Source organism: Panthera onca, chromosome A3 (genome assembly GCF_046562875.1).
Source record: "Panthera onca isolate mPanOnc1 chromosome A3, mPanOnc1 haplotype 2, whole genome shotgun sequence".
Taxonomy (NCBI): domain Eukaryota; kingdom Metazoa; phylum Chordata; class Mammalia; order Carnivora; family Felidae; genus Panthera; species Panthera onca.
Genome location: NC_138341.1, coordinates 11,698,619 through 11,723,488, shown reverse-complemented (window position 1 = coordinate 11,723,488; position 24,870 = coordinate 11,698,619). Strand labels below are relative to the sequence as shown.

The 24,870-nt window shown below is 40.7% G+C and overlaps 1 protein-coding gene across 3 annotated transcripts in view; it reads left to right on the top strand.

The window, feature by feature from the left end:
* The window catches only part of NBAS (NBAS subunit of NRZ tethering complex), a 329,610-nt gene that overhangs the window by 71,680 nt on the left and 233,060 nt on the right, over nucleotides 1-24,870 (top strand). For all 3 annotated transcript variants that reach the window (XM_078444965.2, XM_078444964.2, XM_078444966.2), the window contains 9 exons: nucleotides 5,522-5,585; nucleotides 6,614-6,807; nucleotides 8,042-8,299; nucleotides 9,024-9,149; nucleotides 12,797-12,948; nucleotides 13,846-13,986; nucleotides 14,242-14,320; nucleotides 19,794-19,898; nucleotides 20,514-20,650. In XM_078444965.2, the coding sequence (XP_078301091.2) occupies nucleotides 5,522-5,585; nucleotides 6,614-6,807; nucleotides 8,042-8,299; nucleotides 9,024-9,149; nucleotides 12,797-12,948; nucleotides 13,846-13,986; nucleotides 14,242-14,320; nucleotides 19,794-19,898; nucleotides 20,514-20,650 (1,256 nt within the window). The remainder of the gene's footprint in view (nucleotides 1-5,521; nucleotides 5,586-6,613; nucleotides 6,808-8,041; nucleotides 8,300-9,023; nucleotides 9,150-12,796; nucleotides 12,949-13,845; nucleotides 13,987-14,241; nucleotides 14,321-19,793; nucleotides 19,899-20,513; nucleotides 20,651-24,870) is intronic.

The following is a 24,870-nucleotide window of genomic DNA, read 5'->3' as shown; positions in this document are numbered from 1 at the left end:
CTAGTGATGATATTAATGGAAAACAGGGAGAGAGGCCATGCAGTTGATGTGAACGGTGCTTCTGGAGTTCAGCATTCATTATGCAGAGACACTGGAAACACGAAACTATTAATAAGTCATATACCAAATATATTGGTGTCATTTTGTGTACGCATCACTGGCTGAGCCCTTAAACAGCTGCTCCTTTCTCACTCGTCCTGCAATAGTCAAGGGACCTCGGGTCAGCCGGGTAGGACAGGGCTCTGCCTCTCTTACTGCTGTTCTAGGAAAGGAAATGGCCAAGCCAGTATGTTTAAAATAGATTATATGGTAACATATAGCATAGAGCCAGCTTATAATTTTAGCTAAAACATTGTCTGAGAAGAAGCTAGTGTTACTGTTGCCCTATACAACTGTAGCCTCTTTTACCAAATCGTGAATTCAGCTCATCTGGGGCTTTCTTCATGTAATTCACTACTTTATTAGTTTTCATAATATGCTTTGTGTAATTGAGTATTTTCTCTATAAAATCTAATGATTAAAGATAGTTGTGGAAGTGCCTATTCTGATTTACTTCTACCCAGTTGTGAGTTGATTAAATACTTCAGCTTTCATTGTCAGTATGAAAATCCATCTGGCTAGAAATCTGTGAGTATTAAGTTTTGTTCATGTGTGGAATATAGTAAAATTGCTAAATTGCTAAAGTGATTTTCATTTCAAACATTTCCCATATGTTATGTTTGTATATTTCCATCTCATTTTTGGCCTTAATTTTTGTCTGAAGAAGTTTTACCATTTTTCTATTTGTACATCCTATGATAAAATAGGAAAGATAAGTTTTGTTTCTCTTACAATTTGCTCTTTGCCACAATAGTAGGTATTGGACAGATTTTGTTAAGTGGATCAATCAATGACAGATAAGTGGGAAGATGACAGTTAATGTGATTGATCTTGACACAGTCCGCAGCTGTCCTCACAGCTTCACTCAACTGTGAGCTCCTGGAGAAAAGACCCTGAATACATGTTTGTTCCACGGGGCCTAACATAGAGCTTGGCATAAAAAATACTAGTAAGCGTTTGTGGAATGAATAAGCAGTTGAAAGGCTGCTTTTATGCTGTCGGAGGCAGCGGCCTTCATTATGTTTAGCTTCTAGCTGTTAAAAGAGAGTCAACAATCAAAATTCCTAACTGAAGAAAACAGTGCTATCGCTGTCACTGTAGGATGTTCTCAGTCATGAGGTGGCATGTCACCCAAAGAGGAGTGACAGGGAGGTTGCTTCTGAGAATATATCAACATGGCACTAGGAGTGAGCACCCCTGGAGTGCTTTCACAGGGGCCGTGGGCCCTTGCTCATCCTGCCCTCAAAACACCGGCCTACAGCGTGTGTTTCAGATACCATAAAGCATGGCCATATTATGGGCCCCTCACAGTTAGAGTTTTTAGGGTTGAAGGATGGGAAGTCTGGCCCAGTTTGAACAGTATGAGAGAAGCAATGGGAATATCAGCTTTTTTTTGTTTTGTTTTGTTTTGTTACTTCTTAATTCCCTTTACCTATTTTGCCCATTTCTCCCCATCCCCACAACTGCCAGTTTGTTTACTGTATTTATGAGTCAATTTATATTCTCTTCAGATTCCACACATGAGTGAAATCGTGTAGTATTTGTCTTTCTGTCTGACTTACTCCACGTAGCATAATACCCGTGCATGTTGCCATGTGAATGACGAGATCTCATTCTTTTGTTTGGCTGAGTAATATTCCATCATGCATATACACCACATCTTTTTTCTCCATTCGTGCATCAGCGGACACTGGGTTGCCTCCATATCCTGGCTGTCGTAAATCATGTTGCAGTGAACATATGGGGCTCCTATATCCCTTCAAATTAGTGTTTTTCTCTTCTTTCTTTGCTTACTTTCATTTTCCGGTAAATACTTAGTAGTGGGATTACTGGAATGTGTGGTTTGTCTATTTTTAGCTTTTTGAGGAAACTTCGCACTGTCTTCCACAGTGGTAGGACCAGCTTGCATTTCCACTAACAGTGGAAACAGCTCCTAATAACATTTATTATTTCTTGTCTTTTTTTCTAGCCATTTTAACGGGCGTGAGGTGAGAGATCTTATTCTGGTTTTGATTTACATTTCCCTGATGATGAGTGATAATTGAGCATTTTTTTCATGTGTCTATTGGCCATCTTTTTGTCTTCTTTGGAAAAATGTCTATTCGTGTCCTCCGCCCATTTTTAAATTAGACTATTTGGTTTTGGTGTTGGGTTGTGTAATTTCTTTATATATTTTGGATATTAGCTCCTTTTTGGACATGCCATTTACAAATAACTTCTCCCATTCAGTAGGTTGTCTTTTCATTTTGCGGATGGTGTCCTTTGCTGTGCAAAAAGTCTTTTATTTTGGGGTAGTCCCAATAGTTTCCTTTTGTTCTTGCATCCCTTGCCTGAGGAGACCCATCCATAAATAGTTGAAATAGTACGAAGGGAGGCAGTGGGAATGTCTGCTTTGAGAGTAGTGAGGCACAGCTGTGTCAGGATACTGGTCTGGTAGGTCACCTCTGCCTGAAGCAGAGTTATGTTTGGGCTTCTTTTTTAAATGTACTGTGCAGATAGTTTCATCCAACTCCCACATATTGTGAAAATAAACATTTAGTTCAGATATCTAGCGTGAATCTGTGTTCAGCCGTAAAAATGAATGAAGTACGGATGCATATTACAACATGGATGTACCTTGAGAACCTTCTGCTACTGCAGAGAAGCCAGGCACAAGGGGTTACGTGTTGTATGAATTCATTTATATGAAATATCCAGAATAGGTAAATCCACTGAGGCAGAAAGTGGATTGGTAGCGGACAGGGCTGAGGGGATGGGGAGTGGGAAGTCACTGCTTAATGGGTAGGTGGTTTTATTTTGGATCGACACAAATGTTTTGAAACTAAATGGAAGTGGCAGCACTGTGAACGTACAAAGTGCCACTGAATGTTCATTTTAAAATGGTTAATTTTCCATTATGTGAATTTTAGCTCAACAACAAAAAATGGCATCGCGAGTCCCATCTTTCCGCCAAAACCCCAAGACAAGCAAAAATGCAGATAATTAGAATGGATATCCTGTACTTCAGTTAAACTGACCCACTGTTTTCCTGAATAAGCTTAGGGTTTTGTTTTTTTTTTTTTTTTTTTTTTAATCGGTGTACTTTTGTTCATTCTGTGTTTGCCGACTGGAATGTCTTCCTGCACCCATTTGCCATATCCAGATTTTATCCAGTCTTGAACGTATAGCACCCAGTGTACTACTTCCTTTATACCTCTTGAATCCCCTTTGTCTTACTCGAGGCCATCTTCAAAATGACCTCTTCAACCTTTGAAGACCCCTCCACTTTTATCTATACCTCTTTTTGGGCAGCTGTTATATTTGAACTTGGGTTATAGTCACTCACATCTGTTTCTTAGCTCTCTACCTGCTTGAGTTGTGCGGCCAGTAATGTATGGTTTCTCTTCCTCCTCACAGTATAAGTGCACAGTGTTCATTGACTAAATGGCAGAAGAGACCACACCTTTGAGAGGCTGCAGGAATACTAGTACTAAGCTGATTTTCCTATAGCTTAGCCATTCTAATTAGGGTGCAGTGATTTAAAAGAATAATTCATTCCTGGGGCGCCTGGGTGGCTCAGTCAGTCGGGCGTCCGACTGCGGTTCAGGTCATGATCTCATGGCTTGTGGGTTCGAGCCCCACATCAGGCTCTGTGCTGACAGCTCGGAGCCTGGAACCTGCTTCGGATTCTGTGTCTCCCTCTCTCTGTGACCCTCCCCCGTTCATGCTGTGTCTCACTCTGTCTCAAAAATAAATGAACATTAAAAAAAAAAAAGTAATTGATTCACTTATTCAGCATTTAGCTCCCGTGACAGGTGAGTACTGTGATAGGTCTGGGAGTACGAAGATGACTCTGACAGAGTTCTGGCTGCGGAAGAACACATCTTCGTCTTGTGTTTAAAATCAAATTCACAAGAGACAGCCATTATTAAAGCCATCTGCACGGAACAGCCTAGTCCCGAAATGTCTGAAAACTGACCCTCATGGACTGGTGCAGCTTGTTCACGGTGCTCTTCCTCATCGTTAACGCTGATGAAGACAAGCCCACCTTGAATTCTCAATGTACTTATGCTAGTGAGACGGTTTCGTTTGAAAAGATTTTGGAGATTTCTTGTTAAATTTCACTGTGATCTGTATGTACTTGAATTCCCCCAAGGCCGAATCATCCTTGTTGTTTGTGGGACTTAAAGTGTTACTCCACCCTTCCCTTGTGTACTCCACGATGTCAGCAGGGAAGCACACGTGTCCCCATATGAAGGTGCTGTGGGAGCACGTACAGCTGATGACTCGGAGGCCCTAAAAACGTCTGAAGTGCCCTATAAGTGACCAAAGAAGATTTGATCTTAAGGATTCCAAGTTGATTAGTTTCAGGAATCTATACCTTCTGGTATTCTGAATCTTCGAAAGTTAATTTTGAGAAAGTAAACCGAGACAATCTATTTCTTCTGCTAGTATATAAATAGGCTTTTAGGGTGACTTTTTGGGTAGAGTTTAAAGAATTATATCTTCTGTTTTCAGTGACTGCTGTGAGTGATTTATCATAGTAGTGGAGATCAGGAAATTCTTTTAGGCCTTGGAAAGAAGTATCAATTTTAATACTCTTAAGGCTTAGCCACTGAGAAATTGTTGATAAAGTATATAGTAAATGAGAAAGCACATTTTGACTTAAATATAGCATTAGTTTCTTTAGGCTTAAGATTTCACATAGCCAAATGATATTTTTGCTGGTCTTTTCCCGTACTGCTGTAATTCTGAAGATGCAGTAATTAACAGTGAGCCCAGAGGGGGTCTGGCAGTGTGTTCATCTTAGCTGTTGTACGATAGTGGAGAGAGATTGATGTGTCGTCACCTTCTCAAAGGTGGGCATGGCATTATGTTCCATGAAATTAGAATGTGAATGGAGGCAGCTTGAGAATCGCATGGTTATATTTTTCTCTGTAGTAAGTTAGTCCTAGGAAGTTAGAACCGGGGATAACATGGAGGTTGCAGAGTCTAATCTCAGAGCCGTGGAGCCTAAGGCCTGGAGGGGTCACTCCACTTACAAGTTATAGGAGTAGGACTTGTACCCAGACTTGTGCTTATTCACCACAGCATAGCCGTTCTCCTCCCGCAGTGTAAGTGTGTGTATATGAGTGTGCACAGAACGAATGTTCGTGTGTCTTGCTCTCATCGTATTAATTGCACACTCGCTCTCTTACTTTTCTTCTGCATGCTCTTTTCTTCATTAAATTGAGTTACAGTGGTTCCAGGTGCACATTTTAAGTGTAAGAGCAAGGTTATTAAGAGGAATAGATTACAGCTAGGTAGAATACGACTAAGAGATCGAAGGAAAGCTTCGCTTCCATATTTTGTTATGTCAAAAAATCCATAGTAGTTAGTGATGCTCTCATAATTTTCTTACATTGTTGACTCAAGAAGTCCTGTGCATATTTTTCATGTTTAGCCAGGCTATGACGACCTTAATCCTGACTGGAGGCTCTCTCCTGAGAAGAGAAAAAAAATCAAAGGTGAGTTGTATGAAATATGATAAATGAAACCTTATGAGACAGTGATTATATAGTAAAGGTGCTCTTTGATGATATATGTAGGGGATGAAAACACATCTTTTTCTTTTTACCCTCCACGGTTCTCTGGCTGGGGCCCTGTAAAATTAGATTGACAGAAGACAGATTAACAGGAGAAAAACAAAACCGAAGTTACTAGCATGTACGTTGGGAGTAGTACCCAGAAATGAGTGACTCCGAGGGTTGGTTGGAAGTTGGTTTTCTGCAGCATCTTATCAAGGGAACAATAAAATTATTAAGTGACAAGACAAAAAGAACTTTGAGTTTCGCTCATTTCTGCATCTTAAAATATTTCTTATGTCAAACTGGTCAATTTTGAGGTGACAGTCCTGGTCTCCTTCAAATCTTTAAGAGGAAATCAGCATTGGGGCATCTGGGTGGCTCAGTCGTTGGGTGTCCGACTCTTGGTTTTAGCTCAGGTCATGACCTCATGGTTCTTGGGTCCGAGCCCCGAGTTGGGCTCTCAGCTGACAGCATGGAGCCTGCTTAGGATTCTCCTTCTCCCTCTCTCTGTCTGCCCCTCCCCCTCGTTTGTCAAAATAAACTTTAGAAATGAAAACTATTATATGTCTGTCTTAAATTTTTTTTAAGTGTATGATTCTCTCCTATTGTTAGTCTGAAAAGGGATATGTGAACATTTTTCAAAACCTTTTAGAACCTTTATGATACGTATGCTTCATACACACCAACCTTTCAACCTGTTCTGTTGACATGTGTTGGTAGACTTCATTTTTTGAGAGGGAAGACCTAAAGGTATTTACTGCTCCCGCATCCTTAGAATTTTGGACTTTGACAAATTGTCGGAACTCAGGTACCATTTTGTAAAAATTTGGGTGACGACTTCTGATTTATTTTTTCTTATTGAACACGTTTAGGGCCCAAATATGGTTTTTAAATTGATCATTGGACCAAATGTGTTGTAGTTAATGCACATTGACGATGCGCTTGTGTTTATTTACTTTCTGCATTAGATAAAGAGTCCCTTTACCCACTGATTGATGTAAATTGGTGGGCAGCCAGTGCAGTGACTTTGGCTCGCTGTTCTGGTGCTTTGACGGTTTCGTCGGTGAAAACTTTGAAGAATTTACTGGGAAAATCCTGTGAGTGGTTTGAACCATCACCTCAAGTCACTGCTACCCATGATGGAGGATTTTTAAGTTTGGAGGTAATGCTTTCCCTTTTGGAGCAGCTAGTGTGTTGGAAAGAAAACCTGTATTTCACCAAAAATCCAAACACCTCATTTAGTTTTTAGTGGTTTTTGTCCATTATTTTTATTGAAGTATGGATAAACATTTGATTTTTAAATTTTAGCTAGCCCATCATCTAATCTTGTTTTTAAAAACACAACCCTGTGACTGGAATCAGAGATTCAGTGAGGATAATAAGAAAGATCTATTGTTGAGTCAATTAAATTTTTTTCCATTTGTAAAATTCTTTTTACATTGAAACAATTGAAAAAATTCTTTTCCATTTGTAAAAGAATGGAGAAAATGGAGTCATTTTGCTCTTTGTAAAAGCATTTTTTCTTCACGGACATGACATATTTTGTTCTTTTTCTTAGATTGGACATCTTAAAATGTAAAAGGTATTTCTAGTTAGATATGGTCTTTAACAAACTATTTCCCTGAAGTTTGGGAACTTAAAAATTCTGGTTCTTTTAGTAAAGAAAGCTTGTTTGTCATGACAGAAGACTTGAAAATTGAGGCTAGTCCCATAAAGTTCTGTTTTTATCATGAACAATTCTTATTCTAAGTCTTTCAAGTGTAATGACCTTCAATAGCTTTCATTTCAGTGCAGATTCACAAGTTTTTTGTTTTTGTTTTTTTTTTAAGTTTGTTACTGAGTCTACAGATGTGATTTAAAAAGAACCATGGCTTAAAATCTAAGCCAACTCTGTTAAGTCTGGAATGAAAGTTATCTTCAACAGTCAGGCTTTCAGACTCAGAACTTTATGAAGCTGTTACACATTTTTTTTTCCCCAAAGGGAGGGAGGGCAGGAAAGCTAGTCTCAGTAAAGCAAATAAATACCTTCATGTTCATTTTCTAAATAGATGAAAAACTCCTGTTTTTTCTGCAGCAGGTACAAAAATACCAAAGTGAAGATATTAACATTCTTTTTGTTTCCCTAAAATAATTGCCAGGCATATTTTTGGGAGATCATATTAATGAGCTGTTTTTAAAACAGGCTTTGGTTTTGGAGATTTGGAGCCAATAAGACAGAGGATCTTTCTGGAAGTGTTGATGTATATACTGTCTGTATTGGGTTCTTTTGAAGCTTATTCTTAATCACATGGCTCGTGTCATGCATTGAACCAGAGCAGAATTAAAAATATTTTTCTCACTCTAAAGCTTGTCTTCAGCTCCTCACTACTGATTTAACATTTCCTTTTTCGATTTAGTGTGAGATTAAACTTGCTCCCAAACGATCTCGTTTGGAGACTAGGGGTGGAGACGAAGATGAAGGTGAAGAGGATTCGGATTCCGATCAGGAAATATCCGCGAAGGCTCGCTACTTCGGCTACATAAAGCAGGGCCTGTACCTGGTGACGGAGATGGAGCGATTTGCGCCTCCGCGGAAACGCCCGCGAACCATTACTAAAAACTACCGCCTCGTGAGTTTGCGCTCCACGACTCCAGAAGAGCTTTATCAGAGAAAGGTGAGGGAGCGTCCTATCGCTGTCAGAGTGCATAGGCATCCAGCTTTTATTTTATTGGAATGAGAAAAACTAATTTTTTTAACACAGAAATTTAAAGAGGGATCGTCCTATCGTTGACCTGTTAGAAATATCGGTATTATAGAGCTTTTGAAAATAATGCTGGTTTTTGTGCCTGAGGAATCAAAATAAAAACAGTGGATGAAAGATGAATTCACTGAGACCGTTGGTCCACTTTGTGAATTAGCTGGGTCTTTGCTGCCCTTCACGTGGCCTTCAGCGCTCACCTTATCTGTGTTCAGTGCAGCTGTCTCCTCAGACTGCAGATGGTGAGGGAAGAAATGCAGACTTGCTTTCTAATCAGGCATCCGCTTGGGAAGCAGATTTGGTCCACTCTGAGCGTTCTAGTTGTTTGTGCCGGGTGCTGTAGTGTCCGGGGTGGGCTCTGACCAGGAGTCAGGCTGTCGGTTCTCCTTGTCTTGGTTTCACCATCATTTTACTCCATAAATATGGGCATTTCAGCTGTCTCTCAGCTGTCTGTTAAAGAGTGGAAAGAAGCGCTTGGTCTGTCTGCCACTCAAGTTTTTGGACTCCCGGTGCCACAGTGCCTATGAGAATAGTTGGGAATGCATAACATGCTGTAAGGGTTAAGGTGATCGCATCATGATAGTGACACCGTGGGCGCTTCAGTAATGTAACGTTCCTGTTCCCATTTCCTTGTCCCAAGATTGAAAGTGAAGAATATGAGGAAGCCTTGTCTCTGGCTCAGACGTATGGCCTGGACACTGACCTAGTGTATCAGAGACAGTGGAGGAAGTCCGCGGTCAACATTGCTTCCATTCAGAGTTACTTGGTATGTTTACATATTTTCGTAACGTGGTAAAATTCAGATTATGGGGTACTTTTTGGTTATGGGCCTTTTTTTGGGAGCATTATATATTGCTGACATTTCTAAAGCTTATTCAACCTGGAGGAGTTATCCGGTTGTATTGGCCCTGCAGCTGGCCCTTGGTACTGAAGATGTGTGAACAAATATTCACTGATAAGCCAGCTAACTATCTGGTTTTTTGGTCTAATCCTTTCTCTTCCTCTACCTCACTTACCTTTCTTCACCTATATCATTCAGGGTCTCATCAGGAACCAGAAACCACCTAGTAATTTGGACAGGGAAAGTTTTAATATGGAGCATTTTTTAAAAATTTATTTTGAGAGAGAGAGAGAAAGCATGTGCATGCAAGCAGGGGAGGGGCAGAGAGAGGGGGAGAGAATCCCAAACAGGTTCCACACTGTCAGCACAGAGCCTGACGTGGGGCTCCGTCCACTGAGATCATGACCTGAGCTGAAATCAAGAGTCAGACGCTTAACCAACTGAGCCACCCAGGCACCCCTGGAACATTATTTTCTAGTGAGATTTCCCATAAAGGGGTAAAGAGAACATTAAGGACTACCCTAGGGCTGAAGGAGCATACCCAAGGAGGGAACAGACCTCACTGAAGAGTGGTTGCAGCACATCGGCAGGAAGAGTTCTCTGCGGTGTCTTGGGCCAGGGCTGGTTCTTAGATGCCAAGGTTGGCAGGTAGGAAAAGGTAGGATGGATGAGCAAACTGATGCCTGCCGCTAGGTGCAACAGTAAGCGGAGGTTAGGGGTCGGAAGACCTCAGATAAGGACCCATGGCCATGACTGAAAAGAAGAAGGTCCTGCTATGCAGGTGGAGATAGTCTGGAAAGACACCTCCCCTTCTGCTGGGTGCCTGGGAGATTCACTGGGAAGGAATCTGCCCATAGGAGTACAACTGACATTCAGGGGAAGTTGTGTTCAGCAGAGCAAGGGGCGGGGGGGGGGGGGGGGGGGTGGTAAGCACTCTGGAGGGCTCCTACATGCACTGGCTGCTAAGCCACAGGAGCAAGAAGTTTAGAACCTGAGCCTGTTAGGACTAGAGACCAGAGCCTTTCCTCCACAGGGGCCCTCTAGCGCCCTCTCCTGATGAAGCTTGATATTCTGTCCATTAAAAAATGGAAATCCTGTCTATCCCAGAGATAGCCGTGAAGAGAACTTTTGAAGCTGAGAGGCGATGTAACAAGCCTGCCAAATTCTCCCTTTGTGTTTAAATTTTCCAATTGGAATCGCTTCTCGGCCTTTTGGCTAAGATCAAGTGTAAAATTTCCAACTGGATTCCTCCTGCTTCCTGCTGCCTGAGTTAACGTGTGTTGTAGCCTGTGTATTTGTACCGTTGGCACCTTTGTGAGGGAGCGGTTGGGTTTCTGGCATGCTTTCAAGAGACGTGTGGTTCTTCACGTGACGTTTAGAAAAGAGAATACCTTTGCCTGTAGGAAGATCTAAGAAATGTTGGGAAAATGTTGTAATTGTTTTCCTGACAATTTATGTACACGAGTAATTAAAAATAAAAATCTGAAAAAGTTGTAAGTAAGAAGTTGATGCTTCAATAAAACTGGAAGATAAGCTGTTAGTACAGGTAAGACGACAGAGAAGAGAGAGCGTGAGAGATCATGAAATACAGAGAAAAAGTTGCTTGTATATCCTTTAGAATATCAGAACACCAAAGCTGTATTATCTTTCTTCTTTTGTGATCAAGACAGTGAGTTGTGAGTTTATGTATACCCACCTAGGGCTTTTTCTGGAACACAGTAGAGGACAGTTTTGGTCTCTGAAGGAGCTGACAGGTGTTAAGAGAGAGCAGGTACATTTTTTTATTGGGAGAAATACTTAATTCAGCGAAATAGGCAGTTAAGAGTCAAAGCACTTGGCGAGGGGAGGTGAAAGGGGTACAGGAGAGACATAAATATGACCTTCCCTTTTAGGGAGCTTATAATCTTTCTGAGAAGATAAGCCTCATGTCTAAAATATAAATAACTAGGGATGTCTGGGTGGCTCAGTCGGTTAAGTGTCCAACTTCGGCTCAGGTCATGATCTCACAGTTCATGAGTTTGAGCCCCGTGTCGGGCTCTGTGCTGACAGCTCGGGGCCCGGAGCCTGCTTCGCTCGGGGCCCGGAGCCTGCTTCGCTCGGGGCCCGGAGCCTGCTTCGCCTGGAGCCCGGACTCTGCTTCGGATTCTGTGTCTTCCTTTCTCTCTGCCCCTTCCCCGCTTGTGCTGTGTGTGTGTGTCTGTCTGTCTCTCTCTCTCAAAAATAAATAAACATTTAAAAAAATTTAAAAAATAAATATAAATAACTATGCAGGAAGATTCCAGATAAATGCTGTGGGAACCCAGTGAAAGTAGCAATCATTTTAGACCTAGTGGTTATGGAAGGCCCTTTGTAGTGAAGATGTTTTGAGCAGGTTTGAGAGAATTCAGAGCAGGCCTCCTGGAGTTAAAAGATTGGAAGGCATTCTTCATGGGACAAATGGTATGAGCAAATGAGAAGAAAATGAGCATGACCCGTGGCATTGACTAAATCTGTCCTAATCATTGCTTCGTGTATAGTTTAGTACCTGGTCCCCAGTAGGTGCCCACTAGCTATTTCTTGGATGAGTAAATGAGCTCTGTAAGTAAACCAATCTGCTGGATCTGGTATTCAACAGTAGTGAACTTGGGGAAATATGATTAGAAAGATACATTGATTTGGGTTCCGGAGGATGTTGAAGACTTGTGATGACTTAAGCTTTTTATCTGTAGGGTAACGGGAAGTGTTGTGGATTTTTGACTGTGGAGGTGCTGAGGGAGGTGGTGTAGAAGACGAGTTGGTGTGGAAGGGGAGTGATGGTGGGGAAACCCTCTACGGGCAAGAGACCCTTCTGGTGTCACAGATGTTACGTGTTGATGACATAGACTGGTATGGAGGCCATAGACCTGGAGAAGAGGAAGTGAGTTAGAAGACATTTGAAGGAAGAATTGATAGAATGAAATATGTAAAAGAATAAAGGGTAAACGTCAAATGTCACTTAAAATTTATAACCACAATGACTCTAAGAGGAGGGAAAGTCAGGGATTTTGAGTGGAGTCAGAGGAAGCAGTTGGGAGGGAGGAATAGGCCCTTGGTCTTTCCAAAGAATAGCATATTATGACTTTGATGATTAAATTATCATCCGCACTTTGTGATACATCTCATGGTCAAGTAAATACAGAACTGTGATGTGCTATGCCTCGTTAGTTTCGTTTCAAAGTTAAACATGCTTGTTACAATAGGATATATCTTATTTTGCTTTTCTGCTTTATTTTCGACTCTATTATATAGCCCAAATGCAAACTAACGAGCAGCTATAAAACTCTGGGCAGATCTTTTTTATGTTTCTGAAAAAGAGTCCTGAAGCTTTGGGTTTCAGCTTTGGGTTTCTCTTCATTAGAAGAGAAAGGAACGCTGTAGGGATCTCATTCTCTACGTCCCATTTTAATCATTGTTGGGGAATTTTCCTTTTCCTGTGGGCCAAGGGCATAGGTAGCTAGACTCCCTTAGGTATGGCTTTACAATTCTAGAAGGCAGCTGTTAGGTGCTGTCACATGTTATGGGTTCTGTAATGCCTCTTTTTTATTTGTATCCAGAGTAAAATAAAGAAACGATCTTGGGTTCTTCATGAGTGTTTGGAAAGGGTTCCTGAAAATGTGGACGCTGCAAAGGAACTGCTTCAGTATGGATTGAAAGGCACAGACCTGGAGGCCCTGGTGGCGATAGGGAAAGGAGCAGATGATGGCAGGTTGGTCACAGAAAGACTTGGATTCAGGAATAAAGGTGACTTTGTGAAAACATTTAAGCTGAGACGTGGTGAAAAGTAAACTTCTTTATTTAGGTTTATCCTGTAATGAGACAGTTGCCTTCGATCAATGCTTCCCTTATCTGAGGTCACAGCTTTCTTTACTTTGAGTTAAGTATTGTACATATGAGCGCTTGGTGCTAAGAAAAGAGCAAGTTCTACGAAGTGTTATTGGATGCTGGCAGTTTCTAAGCTGTGGGCTGAAGGCATGGACCTGGGTGTGCTCACTAGTCAGAAGCACCCCCCGGGCAAGTGTGAGCTTCATTCACTTTGTCTCTGGCCTCGTACCCTCTTTAGAGAATTGGAGTGCTTAAATTATGTGTTTTGCAAAAGCACTTCATAAACTTTTAAGTACCACACAAATGCCTGTTAGTAATAGCAGTAAAGTTACTTGACAAGAGGCATTGCTCATCAGACATTTGGAACTCTTTAAAGTTACAAATGTGATTGTGTATTTGATAAATAACGTAAATGAGACAGACATTCATTACCATTTTAAAACCTTAAAAAGAAGTGATTCAGATTATAAACTCTGGGCAACATTTTCTTCATCGGCTGTTTCACCTCGGGTGAATATAACCTCCCGTGTTTTCCTAAGTAGTTTTTATTGTCATGATTTTAAAATTTCTGTAGGTGATGATTAGTGATGACGTTTTGCTCATCCTGTGGATATAGCGTGTGCATCTCTTTGCCTGCAATACAAAAAGCATTCTTTCAAATAATTGGTTGTTTCTGTTTCTGTGAAAATCAACTTAGTAATAAAATCAGCCAAAGTAGTCAGCCAAAGTAGGAGAAAGCTGCTTTCACGAATAGCTTTGGGTCTTCTGTTTCTTCGTGCAGATTCACATTACCTGGTGAAGTAGACATTGACAATCTCCCCTATGAAGAGCTTTCACCACCTGATGAAGAGTCTGCCAAGAATAAGAAGGAGAAGGAGATGAAGAGGAGACAGGAACTACTTAAATTAGTAAACTTTTCGAAGTAAATGATTTATTGCTGTTCATTTGCTACTGTCTTTAAAATAACTAGTCAGTTAAGTGTGTTCTTTACTAGGATTAATTGCTCTAAATTATTCCAGCAACTTCCATCAAATGCATTTGCTATTATTTTACCCTGGTGCTTCTGTGTATTGTTCTGTCAGTTTGGGGCTTAGTGGAATATTGGTTATTTTTATTTTAACTCCTAGAGAACTGTGCTTCTGTGTTAATATAAGTGGCCTAATATTATTCACAACAGGTTAACACTGGAGCAAAAGGAACTTTGCCGTTGTCGGCTGAAATTATTAACCTACTTAGATCGGCTTGCAACATACGAGGTGAGGAGTAGTTTTAATCAAACCGATTATGTTTGTTCGATCTGTTATTATAAATGCTACGGCTGCCCTAATATCTGACAGATCTGATCTTTATAACTGTTGTTTACGAAAGTATCATTTTGTGCAGAAGCAGTTTCTCTTACATACCAGCTTTGGTAAAAATTAGAGATTGTGGAAGGCACAAGTTGTTGTGTTAGTCTAGGGAATAGAAAGACTAGCTGTTTGGTATATATGTTTTCTGGATATATGATCCTTTTGATTTACTTTTATTTTACATTTTTATCTTCAGGTATGGTGCGTAGCTGTCTCTAGCCAAATTTCAGTATATACTGGGTTTTCATAATCCTAATATGAATATTTCTTACTCATTTTATTTCAGTGATTTGTTGAATTTAGTTGGTTGAACTTTGATTCTAATTATGGCCAAAATTAGACACTCGAGCTTAAAAAAAGTATACTTTATATTTATTTCTTTCGGGGACACAAACCCTGATGTTCAAACCACGTTCAGTAGCACGATTCAAGTGTTGTTAAAACTATTTCAGCAAATATAAATAACTTAGATGGCTTTTTCACATGACCCTTATAGCCGAAATTACCCAGAAATTAATACAAATTTCCAACTTTCAAAGTTTGGCTTCCCCGGCAGGTTACTTCCTCGGTCTGTGTTAAGCCTCCTTTCTGTGGGCCTTGGTACTGGCACAGCAGGCGCCCAGTAAATGTGACACCTGATGATGTGATCTTGTCCCTGTGTTAATATGCAGGTATTTAATCCTTATCCTACCTGCAGGCAAAATCCAAGAGACTTTGATTTCCCACCTGGTAATAAAATAGAAGTGTTTTCAGACAAAAATACCAATGACAAAAGAAGGCTATTTATGGTTATTAGAAAACATAGTAGTGAGTATATCATTTTCATACAAAATACTTTTTTTTTGTTTTTTTTATTTTTTTTTTTTAATAATGAAATTTATTGTCAAATCGGTTTCCATACAACACCCAGTGCTCATCCCAACAGGTGCCCTCCTTAATGCCCATCACCCACTTTCCCCTCCCTCCCACCCCCCCATCAGCCCTCAGTTTGTTCTCAGTTTTTAAGAGTCTCTTATGGTTTGCCTTCCTCCCTCTCTTTTTTTTTCCCCTTCCCCTCCCCCATAGTCTTCTGTTAAGTCTCTCAGGATCCACATAAGAGTGAAAATACTTTTATCTGTAACTACTGCTAGTTTGTTGGATGGCCATATTATTTTAAAGCCTACCTTTTACTGTGTTGGACTTTTTCTTCTAAAAAAATTTTTTTTTAACGTTAATTCATTTTTGAGAGACACAGAGCATGAGTGGGGGAGGGGCAGAGAGAGAGGGAGACACAGAATCCGAAGCAGGCTCCAGGCTCTGAGCTGTCAGCACAGATCCCCATGTGGGGCTTGAACTCACGAACTGTGAGATCATGACCTGAGCCGGAACCAAGAGTTGAAACGCTTAACTGACTGAGCCCCCCAGGCGTCCTGTGTTGGACTTATATTTTGAGGTAATACATAAAAGCATGTTATGAACTGCCGAAGTCGGTACAGATATAGTTTATTATTTTTTCTTAGCCTTTGTTTTACTAAATCTTACTGATTTTGAGATCTTAAGGAGTTCCATAAAATGTTCAGAGTTTGACTATGCAGTTAATTTTTTTTTATTGCCCTTTAGTTACTGAATTGCTATTTCCTATTTGGTAATATTTCCGATTTGATAATAGGAAGTACTATTACATTTTTTAAAGTATTTGTCGAGCCCACTTTGTTAGTGAATTAGGCTAATTAAGCTTTCAAAAAGTAGGTGAAAGTGATGAATTTGGCTATTAAAACTTAAAAATGAAGATGTTCAGATACAGTGGCTAACCAGCTAGATAGTGGTAGAGACAGGCATTATATTTTAATCATAGTGCATAGCTTATTTTATTAATTCTGTGATGAATTAGATAAAAATGGATTCATTTCAAGTTCACGCGAGTGCCTGGTAAGTACCAGCTGTCATGCGGGAGGTGGAGGTAAGAATAGGGAGCTGTCCTCCTGGAGTCCTCACTTTATAGGCGCTAAGTGACTATAATAATGTGCAAAGAACTGGTGAGGGGGCGTAGTGGAGTCCCGGGGGTGTCCCAAGAAGATGCCTCAAAGGAAGTGATAGTGCAACTAGTACTTAAAAAAAGGCAGGCGGGTTCTAGGGGCGGGGGGGATTACTATGAGGGGCACATGATGGTAGAAGTTCCGTAAAGGCATAGGGGATTTGTCTTGTTTGCTGTGACATCCCTAAACTCAGATTGATACCTGGCTCATTGAGGAGCTCAGCAGATATTTGTTGAAGCAATCAGTAGGTCAGACAATGCCTTAATAAATACCAACGCATTTGTTGAGGACTTAGCCACTGTGCTGTGAACTTAATCCAGATTATTTCTCAGCAGTCCTTTGAGGCTGGTACTATCCTTCCAGTTTTATGGATGTGAAAACTGAGACTTGGGGAAGGAAGGTAATTTGAGTAGAAAGCAAGAACTCCTAATGAAGTCTCTCGTATTCAGTAGCCAGTGCTGATAAGCGGCCTGCTGTATGAGGAAAGGCCTAGCGGCATTTAAGAAGATGGGGTGCACCTGGCAGAGACAGCTCGTGGGGTTTGGCGGAGGGGCAGCACAGACCAAAAGGAGGAGGGGTGGTTAGAATAGATTCTGGATACATGATGAAAGGACTTTCATGCTGTGTAAGAACTTGAATTGTTAGAGATTGAGTGGGTCTAGGAAACAACAGGAAGGGGGTAAGTGGAGACAGTTGTGGGCAGCTCTTTCAAGAAATTTTGTTTCAAGGGAGCCAAGAAGGTGGGGGTAGCTACAGGGTATATGAAATCAGAAGTTATTTTTTTTTTCATGGAAGGAAGAAGACGTATTGTTCGTATACTAATGGGAATGAACCAGTGGAGGGTGAGGAGGAATTTACTGAACAGAAGAAAGAAGGGATAATGGCATGATTTTAGAAATAGGAGAAATGGGATCCGGAGCTTGAGTGGGGTTTGAGGCTGTTTTGGGAGCAGATGTATATAATTTTTCTGTTGTAACTGACAGAAGGAAAATCCTATTGGTATCGGTACAGGTAGGTGTACAGTGTTAGTGGGTTGGAAAATGAGAGCTTTCCCATCTAATCGTGTCAGTTAAAGTATATGAAGCAAGTTTTTAGTCGAGAATGGAGACGGGAATAAGGTGATGGAGGTTTGGAAAGAATGAAAGAATTGTGGAAAAGTTCTTAACAGAATAGGAGAGAAAGCCTGTTAGGGAAATGTTGTAGCATTGTGGGACAGCATGTTTGAATTGAGTTTATAAAATTTCAAACCCTCTTTAAAATATAGAGAAGAGCATAATGAGCCTGGATGTACTCACTGCCCAGCTTCAACCATTTTACCAATCTTGTATCTTACTCTCCACTCCTGCCTTTTCTTTCACTTAGTCATTTCAAAGCAAATCCTAGACATCTTATCATTGTGCCCGTAAATACTTAAGTAGTGTCTGTAATTGGTAAAGACTTTAAAAAAATAACCACAATAGCACTGCATTATTTCTAACAAAACGAGTAGTAATTCCCTAACATCATTTGATATCCGCCTCACATTCAGTTTTCCCAGGTTGCCTCACGAATGTTTTTACAGGTAGTTCGTTTGAATCGGGACCCTAATGGTGTTGAGATCTGGAAATGAGAACTGTCAGCTTGGTTTTGTAGTATTTCTGCAGAGACTTCGGGTAACTTGTAATCAGGGTTCATAGTTGCCTTTGACTGAGGATTAGGTTTTGCCAGGTGAATATGATAAAGGGAAAGAAGCAAGGGATTAAAGAAATCTCTGTATAATGATGGGCCAGGGATTAAGTTGGTTAGAAGGGATAAGAGACTTTGAGGAGAGAGAGCAGGTAAAAAGCCTAGGGTCGGTGGATTGGATGTGTCAGTGAGGCTGAGGAGTTGCTGGAATGCCGGGGACCGGGTGGGTGGAAGGAGCAGTCGCTCACGAGTCTGGTGCTTGACGCGGAGGCGTCCAGAGAGTTCCTTCTCGGTAAGAAAGATCCAGGGCGGTCCTAGGATGTGTAACTGAGGGAATAAAGGAAATGACTGTTGTGGATGAGGTCGGGGAGCGGAGAACACTTTTGAAATGCTGGCTTGCTTTTTTGGTTTCCATGAGTATGTGTTAAACTCTTGCCCCTCCCCCTTCCTTCTCTGGCTCCTCCGTCTACTTTTCGGGTGCAGATTCCTCTCGCCCCCACTACTCTACTTTTTGGTTTTTTTGGTCGATCCTTTAAATGATGTTGCTCCTTAAGGCTGCTTTCGTTCAACTTAATCCCCCTCGAAATCATAGTCACTTTTGTTTTTTTGTTTTTTTTTTCAATATATGAAGTTTATTGTCAAATTGGTTTCCATACAACACCCAGTGCTCATCCCAAAAGTCATAGTCACTTTTGCATTAATTACAATACACCCTCTACATAACGCATACCTTACCCCAGAACTCCAGATCTATCCATCCACTTGCCTTCTGGGAAGCTTCTTTTAGACTTGCTAAAGTTCCAAACCCAACATGTTTGCAAGTGACCTTCTCAACCCTCCATCCTCCCTCCCTCACCTCCTCCACACCTCCTCATTCTTCTCTCTTTCCTACCTCAGTAAATTGATTCAGTCAACAAATGATTTATCGGTTATTATGTGAAAGCAGTCTGCTAGGTATCTGGGGTTCAGCGTGAAACATGGCAGATGTGAGCCCTGTGTCCTATGTGGCAGTGGGGAGATCTGCACTTGCAGTTTCCTTGGCTGACTCCTTCCCGTTTGTCTTTTACGTCTCAGCTTCGGTGCCACTTCTGGGAAGCCTTCCCCGTCCTCCCAAAACTAGTTTCATAGCACCCTTCCTGTGTGTGCGTGTTTCCCTTTCTCTGTTCCTAGCTGCTCATTTGTCTTCCCTGCTAGGTTTTAAGCAATTTGGAGGGCAGGGGAAGTGTATTGTTCGTTGTATCACTGCTGCCTGTCACAGCGCCCCTGGCACCTAGTGGACACTCGATAAATATTTGTGGAATGAACGAATGGTTCCATCTGCATTTTGTATAGATCACCAGCAGCAGTAAGGTTAATCTAAAGTTCCCCTACAGACACAGGTGCTTGTCCCACACAGCTGTGTATAATGGTTGCTTATTTGTTTTTAGCAGGTGGTGGGTTTTGGTTGTCCTACTCTAATGAATTTTTTACTGCGTATTTCATTTACTTTTTAATTTTCCTTTATATTAACAGCATTTATAAATACGGCCATTTTCAGAATAAAGGCAAGAATGCAGATGTACTACTTCAGTTAACAGTTGATAGTTTAATTAATTCAGGGCTTATTTATTTAGGGAGGCAGAGTTGTAAAGGTTTTTTAATATTTTCTTGTCACCCATATTTAAAAGCCTTTTCATTATTAAGTCGCTCTTTCCCCTCAGGAAATCCTGGGAGTACCTCATGCATCTGAACAGAGATATGATGCTGAATTCTTTAAGAAGTTCAGGAATCAGAATATTGTTCTCTCAGCAAGAACTTATGCTCGGGTAATTTCTTTTTTGTAAATAAAATAATTATGGTTATTAACACTTTCCAAGTCTCTGAGCCGTTTGGTTAATGTTATTGCATGCATTTGCCATTATTTCATTTTTTGTTGTAGTATTAATGTAGAGAAAATGGAACCATATTTTAAAAAAGTTTTTTAATGTTTATTTTTGAGAGAGAGAGAGAGTGAGCATGAATGGGGGAGGGCCGGGCTCGGGCAGGGGGGGGCGGGCAGAGAGAGAGGGAGACAGAATCTGAAGCAGGCTCCACGTTCTGAGCTGTCAGCATAGAGCCCGATGCGGGACTTCAACCCATGAGCCGTGAGATCATGACATGAGCCAGAATTGGGTGTTTAACTGACTGAGCCACCCAGGCACTCCTGGAACTATATTTTTAAAAATGTTTATTCATCATTCTGAGTTTTAAAACTAAGTAATTTTCGTAGCATTAGATTGAGATACGTGGTGCAGACTAGGAAGAAGTGGAAATATTTCAAAGTACCTTTTATGTCAGAACTGCATAATGAGCTAATTTTAGGTTTTTGGATGTTGTCCTACAAAATCATTCCTTTTTTTCTGAGGTTTACATTGGAAACTTAACCCTTGCCGTTTGTACAGGAAAGTAATGTACAAGCCCTAGAAATTCTGTTCACTTATCATGGATCAGACCTGCTTCCTCATCGCCTCGCGATTCTCTCCAACTTCCCAGAGACCACTTCTCCACATGAATATTCTGTCTTGCTGCCTGAAGCTTGGTATGTGACTTTGTTTACTGAATTTTATCTTCTTTCTAAATAAGAAGTGTTTTGTCTCACGCTGAATAATCTGTATTAAACAAAAGTAATTTTAATGTAATCTTAAACTTTTTTCTGATTATAAAATTATTTCTATTTTATTTTTAAATGATCTCAAAGCCAAAATGCATCTAGCTTAACAGGATGACCTTAATTTAATGAACATGAACTTTTCTTTCTTTCTTTTTTTTTTTTGTTTGCTTTTCTCTGAAAGCTTAAAAAAAAAAAGTCTTGATGATAGAAGTGAACAAAAAGAAGCTTGAGGTGCTCTTTTCATCTTCATATTTCTTTTACCCCTGTATAGTGATATGTAAAATGCATTTTGTGAATTTATATTTACAAGTGTTTTAGAATATAATTTATTTTCTGCCCCTTGGCAAAAATAGATCTAATATTAATAGAAATGACTTTTTTCTACTGTAAATTGTTAGTATACATAAAGGGCTATCCCTTAAAAGTAAAGAGGGGCTACTGTTTCAAAAAAAATTTTTAAAGTGATTTGAGTTCCTTTATGGTTGTCGTCTTCTGATGTCTGCTTAACCATACGATTTTCTGAAATTTCAGAATTGGTTTGCAAAATAGTTTTAAATGCCCAGCGCTGGATTATCTCTGAATGCCCGTGGTTCCTTTACTGGAGCTGCCGTTACCAAGTTAAATTGCAAGAAATACGTTAGGTATATCATATTGTAGTGCTGTGGTGTTTTGGGGGGCGGTAATCAGAAGATAAAGTTACGTGGGATCATTGTGTTGGGATGTGTTGCTTAGACAAACTTTGAAAAGATTGGTTTCTTATGAGTCTTTACTTTCTCCATGTGTTTAAAATGAATTTAGTTAAAGTTTTTTTTTGTTTTTTTTTTTTTTTTTTTTTTGCTTAGTTTTTGCTTCTCAAGGTCATGTTGAGTATATTTTGCTCCAGGTGGAAAACATGAGGAAAAATAATAGGTTTTAACAGTAACCTGTGTCTGTGTCTCCTCGTAATTTTGTGGGACATCCAGCAGGGCGGGGCCTCTTCTAGGAGCCTCTTCCATAAACGTCCTCCTTTTCCTGTGTTCTGATCGTTTTGTTTGGTCTTGTAGCATAACCCCTTTTACAATATATTTCAGTCATTTTCATTTCTGCTCTTCTCCCTCTTGTTCCATCTTTCATAAATATCCAACCCGAAGCCCGAAACCAACTCTTTAAGGCGCAGACCGTCTCTTACTTGGTTTTGGATCCTCGCAGTCCAGGGTTGTACCTGTGTCTGAAAATGTTTGCTGACTGGATAAAGTAGATCCGCCTTGTGGCCGTTTATAAAAGAGATCAAAAGCTGTCCTGACGGGAGTGCGGTAGAATATACTTCACCTTTGACAACGGAGGCGCCCTGGTGAACGTTCCACCAAGGCTCCCACGGCCTTCATTCACCTTCGTTCACAACTCGTTGCTCCTTTAGCCTGTGGGTGAAGCCCTGTTCTTCTACCCTGTTTGAAGTTCTGCTCTAAGGGATGCCTGGATCAGGAAGATCTAGTTATAGGAATTGTTTCCTTTTTGAGGAAGTTTATTCTTGTTTGAATACTTGGTGTTTGTTTATTTTTAAATCACTTTCAAGTCAGATGAACACAAAGTATCTGTTTTGTTGGAGTATGAGTGTTCCCCTCTACTTCCCCGCTCACTGTTTGCTGAACACCATCCCCGTGCCTGGCACTATGGGAGGGATTCCGAAGCACGTAAAATATTGTTCTTCCACAGGACTAATCAGGTATGTTTTATATATCAACAGAAATTCTTGCTTACAGCATCACGCTTTCAAACTGAGCAAGAAATGAGCCGAAAAGACTCTAGATACATTTGAAGCTTTTTCTGCCTTTTTTTTTTTTTTTTTTTTTAACCCCCTCAGTTGCAGTGTTTGAAAACTAGTAACATGATCTTCCCACTTCCTCATTTACTGCCTTCAAGGACTGTAGAACTTTCTGTGCACATGCCTTTTTTTTTCCTGGCTGTATGTACTGTTCAGCCACAGAGCCCCCGGCTCATCCTGCTTTATAAAGTGCCCTTCATTGTCTCAACTTGTATTTTGCAAGTAATAATGACTTTTCGATAATCTGTTAAATTGCTTTGAAACAAGTCGCTGAACTCTAAATGTGTGGCTCCCAAAATGCAGAATGGCTGTGTAACTTCTGCTCAGTCTTCAGCTTGCTGTCAGGGTAAGGGCATGCAGTCCCCCGTTTTCTCCCTCCTGCCTACACGAGCCTCTCACTGTCCCTTAAATTGCCACCCTGCCTCGGCCGTGGGGCTGGTTTTGTGGCCAGTGTGCCTCCTGCCTGGTGTGCCCTTCTCCTAGATCTTCATGTGACTGGGCCTCCTACTTCCTTCTGAGTCTCCCCTCAAAGGCTCCCTCTTCAGAAACCCCTTCTCTGACCACTCTCTGCAGGTAGCCTCCGCTCCCTCCCACAGCTTTTGCCCGACCCGGTTTTTCTCCATCGCACTCACACCTAACATATTATGTGGTCGTTTGCCTTCTCCACTTTATCTGATCTCCCTCGGCCATCCTGTTTACCCTCACTTTACCCTCACTTTAAATCCTCCTTTCGTGCTTTAGTTTCTTCCTAGCATTTATCACTCCTACTTTAGTTTGTGTTCTACTCATTTATTTTGTTCCCCCCGCCCCCTGCCCACCCCAGTAAAACAGCAGCCCCAGTAGGACAGGGATTTTGGTGTTTTCCCTTCCTTACCCGCCCTGCACTTAGAAGATTGCCTGGCACATTGTAGGTACTCAGTAAATACTTGTTGAATGAATGAATGAATATTTGAATATCAAATCCGTAAGGGAAGGACCTCGTGTCTTGTTCTCCTGTGTAGAATGTACATGGGAGGGTAGGTAGCGTTTTGCATTTTAGAGTTCAAGCTGTGTAATATTTTGGAAAGTGATAGTAGGTTATGCCAGCAAATTGACCTGTTACCTACCCTGTGTTGAGATCCAGTAGGCAGAACTTTTGCTTTGACATTTAACCAAAGTTTGGTTAACCAGTTTTGATCTAACCAAATTTGATGATTATGATTGCTGGGAAACTTCTGTGGCGTGTGGTATTCTTGTGTTTTATATTGTCATTCTTAAATTGTCATGTGTGTTTGACGATGATGAAATGCGACCAGGTTTTGTTAAACTTTGAAACTACGTTTTCCATCATAGGTGCCACATCCTTTTATTAGCTGTCTATCGCTATAAAATGTTTCCACTTTATAGTGTACTTGACTGTATGAAAGTACAAAGGTGACATTTCTTACTGTCTTCATTAGCTCCCACAATATGTGTTAATAGAGATTTTTATAAAAGAAATTCTTGTTTATTTTGGGGATTTTTGATACTTGTGGCATGTTTTAGAAAGATTATTTAGATTTTTCATTTTATGCCTCTTTCCCTAGTGTAGAATCTTTTCCAGAATGGTGGAAGTAACCTAGTTTAAAAAGTGGTATTTTGAACGGTTGTCTGTTGAAGTAGCGTAGCAGAAGAGGGGTAGGAGCTTTGCTATTAGAGCCCGAGTGCCTAGTTCATGTCTTTGGATAACTTTCTTAAATGCACTTTGGTCTTCTCACCTGTAAAATGGACGTGAATTGTCCTCAGCGTTGTGAGAATGTTTAATGAGCTAATGCATTGCTTGGCACCAAATAAATGCTACTTAAGTGTTAGCAACTATTGTCAGGGTAGAATCCTATATTAGCACCTTGGCCTTGTATACTTCACGTGCTTCCTGTTTTAAACTTATTGGCATATTTTTATAATTCCAGAAAAGTTGAAAATACAGGGAGTTCTGGATACCCTTCACTTAGCTTCCCTTTTCTCCTATGTAATCATAGCACATTTGTCAAAACTGAGAACTTACCACTGGAATAGTCAGTTCTGCTATAACATGACCTATACATTCCTAAAATCACTGACTGTGTGGGATCCTGCAGTGAAAACCACAGGGCTTATGGGAACAGTGGGATTAGCGGTCCAGGACTCAAACACTTTGTTCGGTGAAAAAAAGGAACCTAAATGGAAGTCCTAACTAACACTGTTTACATGTGTTAAAGGGTTAATAGGCACACAAATACTAAAATACGGCGCGTATGTTGAAAAAGACCTCAGCAGGACTCTGCACGTGGAAGTGGGTGTCGGGAGAGTTGCAGGTCCTGCGTCACTGGGAAGTGGAGGAAGAGGGTGG